Source organism: Borostomias antarcticus (genome assembly GCF_949987555.1).
Source record: "Borostomias antarcticus genome assembly, chromosome: 22".
Lineage (NCBI taxonomy): Eukaryota > Metazoa > Chordata > Actinopteri > Stomiiformes > Stomiidae > Borostomias > Borostomias antarcticus.
In genome coordinates this window covers 10,376,770-10,380,772 of record NC_140255.1, presented here as the reverse complement: position 1 = coordinate 10,380,772, position 4,003 = coordinate 10,376,770, and the positions used below count along the sequence as shown (strand labels likewise).

At 51.7% G+C, this 4,003-nt stretch overlaps 1 protein-coding gene across 1 annotated transcript in view; it reads right to left on the bottom strand.

The window, feature by feature from the left end:
- Positions 1-1,824: 1,824 nt before the first annotated feature.
- The window catches only part of LOC311323754 (synaptopodin 2-like protein), a gene marked incomplete at both ends in the record, with an annotated part of 12,236 nt that continues 10,057 nt past the window's right edge, over positions 1,825-4,003 (bottom strand). The window contains 2 exons of the mRNA XM_084456053.1: positions 1,825-3,114; positions 3,682-3,985. Of these exons, the coding sequence (XP_084312179.1) occupies positions 1,825-3,114; positions 3,682-3,985 (1,594 nt within the window). The remainder of the gene's footprint in view (positions 3,115-3,681; positions 3,986-4,003) is intronic.

Here is a 4,003-nt window from a genome sequence, read left to right as displayed (position 1 = left end):
TGACTGTCAGTAGGCCCTGCAGGAGAATGTTTGTCAAGAATCTAACAGCCAGAGCTTAACTAAAAGATAATAGATCCATGAAAAATCCATTAAGCGCTGAGATCTCCTCAGCTGGACAGGCGTTGCAAATATAGGCTACGTAAATCCTAGGATGAGGTTCTGGGTGAAGGGCTACTATGAAAATATGTGCAACAACACCACACTGTGGTGAGAGGTTGGAACTGGTTAGGTTTTCATGCAAATTTACAACTTCAACAAGCAACTGTCAGATCTGAAGACGACCAGACTACGTAAGGAGCTTCGTAGGCACATGTGGGGAAAAAAAAGATCTCTACGTCGGCTTAGTAACTCGAACTTAGTAAGTTGTTATTATGAGTTATTAAATTCGTACAAATGGGTTAATATCTGATTTGTACATCTCACTAAAAGAGTATTCCTTATAATCAATGCAATTTCAAAAATAATTCATTTGCTATGTATGTCTAAAGAAACATTTTAATGCCATGCATATTTTCACCATACATTTAAATATAATCAAATATATGCCTGCTTATAGCTTGTTTGCCATCCCTTTTTTCATATGCGCCTATGCTTCATATCAGACTAATTGACTGGAATATTATAAAAGAAATTCAGTGAGGCCATAGAAAGACGGCACAGTCTATTCTTACCCACTATTCTTCTACGGCACCCTATCTACCATCTCACAATCATGAAGGCCACTATTCTTACGGCGCTGCATCTTGTTTTGGTAAATGTATGGCTAAAATGCTTGAAATCAGTATTTCTGGCCACCATAAGAATAGTCACTGCCTAGAAAGAAAGAGTGAAACAAAGAGAAAAGAGAGAGAGAGAGAGAGGGAGAGAGAGAGAGAGAGAGAGAGAGAGAGAGAGAGAGCAGGGAGAGGGAGATGACGTGTGACATAGACAACAGACAGCTGAGCTGAGTCATGTTTTATTCAGCTGTGCCTCTCTGGTACATAAATACATCTAAACAGATATTTGACAGATCCACTTTCATAGTCACAATCAGATTTTTAAACTACCCCCCTCCCGGTCCCTCCCGATCCCTCCCGGTCCCTTCTCATACCAGTGCACTTCATCCTGTGAAACAAACTCACGGTTGCAGTGTGTAAGTACCTATTCTGAAGCATTACTATTAATTATATCAAACTCAAAACATAATATTAGATAAGTAAGAATGATGGTTTTAATAATGAAGACTAGCTAGAAGGCAGAAACCGGTCAAATGTGTTTGGGTTTGACTCCAAAAGTCCATCCTGACCTTATACAGAACAGCAGATTCCAACTGTGTGTCCCCTCATTCCAGCTGAGGTCTCCTCTGTCTGTCCTCCCCTCTCTTCTTCATCAGTTCTTTCACAGGCTTGTCTTTTGCACATCCTCTACTCATCAACTGCAATCTTTATCTTTCAAGAGACATATACAGTAAACAACTCATGTCCTGTCTCTTTTACTCTCTTTCTCTCTCTCTCTCTTTGTCAACCATTTTGATTCCCTCTTTTCACGGTCTCTCAGTTTACCATAACTTTTGACATTCCCTTCATTGATATTCATACATTTAAACAGATTACAAAGCAAAGCATGAAAGGTACATAATCAGAAGAGGAAAAGTGACAAGAAATCAACACTAGTGGTACATCAAAAATAGAATAAGCAAGAAACTGTCAAATTCAACACAAACACCTTATGAAAACGTGAATTTTTCTGACATTTTTTACTTTCCTATTGAAAACAACGGAATACCCACGTTTTCAGTGCTGAATCCAGACTTAAATAAACCGCAGAGTTGGTTTCAGTGTCTCTTCAGTGCATGGTGGGTCCAGGGCGCCAGATGTGGGGCTTGAGACCCAGGTTAGAGGTGCTGAACCTGGGCCGAGGGACCATGGGAGTCTGGGAGCTGCTGGAGGAGGGGCGAGGAATGGCCGAAGACATTTGGCTCAGGTCTGGGGCGCTCTTGAACTGCCTGTTAGCTTGGAGGGGGGCTGAGGGAGAGACATAGGGTGCTGGGATGGGTATAGGAGCAGTGGTAGAGGAGAGGATTGGGAGCTGAGGGAGAGGGGCGGCAGGGGCAGGGGGAGGAAGGGGAGACTGGGGAGAAGAGGCCCACTGTGGCTGAGGCTGGCATAGCTGGTAGGCGGCGGGAGCGGGGGTCAGTGGAGGGGAAGTAGCATCAGAACGATACAGCGGCTCCCCCAGTGTCGTGGCAGATCGTGGTGCAATGACTTTGAGGATGAGCCCTGAGGGAGGGGGCGTAGAGAAGCGTTTGACCTCATACACACGCGCTGTCTTCATTGGCCCCTGTGAGCTGCCTTTCACCCCAGGCTGCTGCTGGTATGAGTTGGCGGTCTGGGGAGTCCCGCCCCCATAGATGAAGAGGGAAGAGTTGAGCTGGTAAGGTTGGTGGCTCATGATGTCCACAGCCTTGATGCCCCCTTTCTGCGCCTTTGCCCCTCCTTTCTTAAACCCTGGCCCTGCTTGCTTCTCTGCTGCTTTTGGCTTCTGTGCCTGAGTGGGGCAGGAGGGGGAGAGGAGAGGGTTATAGCTGATGGGAGGGGGGGCCCGGATGTTGGAGGAGTATTTCCATGTTGCCGGGAGGGAGGGGGTGGGGGAGGGCTCTCTGGGTCGGGCGGGGGAGGAGTATGAAGTGGGGGCGCGGTCCACCACATAGCGATCCATCCGGCTCTGCCTGCGGGCAAACAGCTGCCCCCCCTTTCCTCCCAGTTGGGGCACCTGTGGCGCTTGGACATGGGGTTTGGGGGCCACAGGGGGGGGTTTGGGGCCCCTCTGAGCCTGCATGAAATTGCAAGCCTCGGCCCCCAGCCTTAACCAGTCCTCCTCAGGGCCAGACTCTACTCCAGTCTCCACACCAGCCCCAGGCCCCCCGGGCCCCACGGAGCCTAGGCCTGACTCGGTCTGATCATCCAGGTTTTGGAGCAGTGAGAGCAGGGCAGGGTTGGGAGACACATCCTTCTTCTCCTCCTTGGCACTGAACATGGGCTTCTTGTTGCTGCGGCGACGTGCCTCCTGCAGGATCCCGGTGCGAGAGGCGGGGACAGAGATGCGCTGCTCGCGTGACGCTAACGAATCAGAGCTCTGAGGTGGGGCAGCGGCAGCCATGGGGGTAGCAGGGGTCACTGGGGTCATGGGGGTTGTCATGTTGATGTAGGGGTTGAAGGTAAGGGACAGAGGGGGCTGGGCGGTGGGAGGTGGCATGGTGTGTGTGTGTGGGGGGGGGGGGGCAGACATGGTAGAGGAGGGAGGAGAGAAGGGAGGAGCAGAAGTAGGGGCACAGGGTTGGACGTGTGTGAGAGGAGGGAAGGGGTGAGAGGCCACGGCAGAAGATGGATAGACTGGGGCACGAGCAGAGGACGGAGGTAAGGGGGTGTAGGGAGGCGAGAAGGTGGCGGCATGCACAGAGGAGGGGGGAGAGAATGGCACCAGGTTCCCGGGAGGGATGGAGAAAGGAGCTGAGGCCAGAGAGGAGGGGGGGGACAGGAGAGGGGGAGGAGAGAGGATGGGGGGAGGAGAGAGCACAGGAGGAGGAGAAGAAGCAGCTGAGGTGTTCGGTCTAGGGGCGATGTACAGAGAGGTGCTCGACACCGCTCTCCGGGCCTCCGGTCCTATGAACGAATGAGGAGGGGGTATGGTCATCATGGATACAGCAGCGGTGGGTTTGGCTGGTGTGGACGTGGGTTTGGGTCTGGTCTGGGGTGCAGGCTGAGGAGGGTGGAACACCACAGGGGCGGCGTGGGAACGAGTGGGGGCGGGGCCGGGGGTGAAAGGTCGTGCGGTGCGGTTCATGACCCCCCCAGGGATGGGATTAGTGTAAATGTTGGGGTCAGGGTTGAGATGAGGGTTTGAGTTGGAATTTGGGTCAGGCAGAAGGATCTTAGATGATGGACTCAGAAGCACACTGGCTCTACTGACCCCCACTGGGCTCCCATTGGTCAGAGCAACGGGGGACCTAGGGGAGGAGTTATGG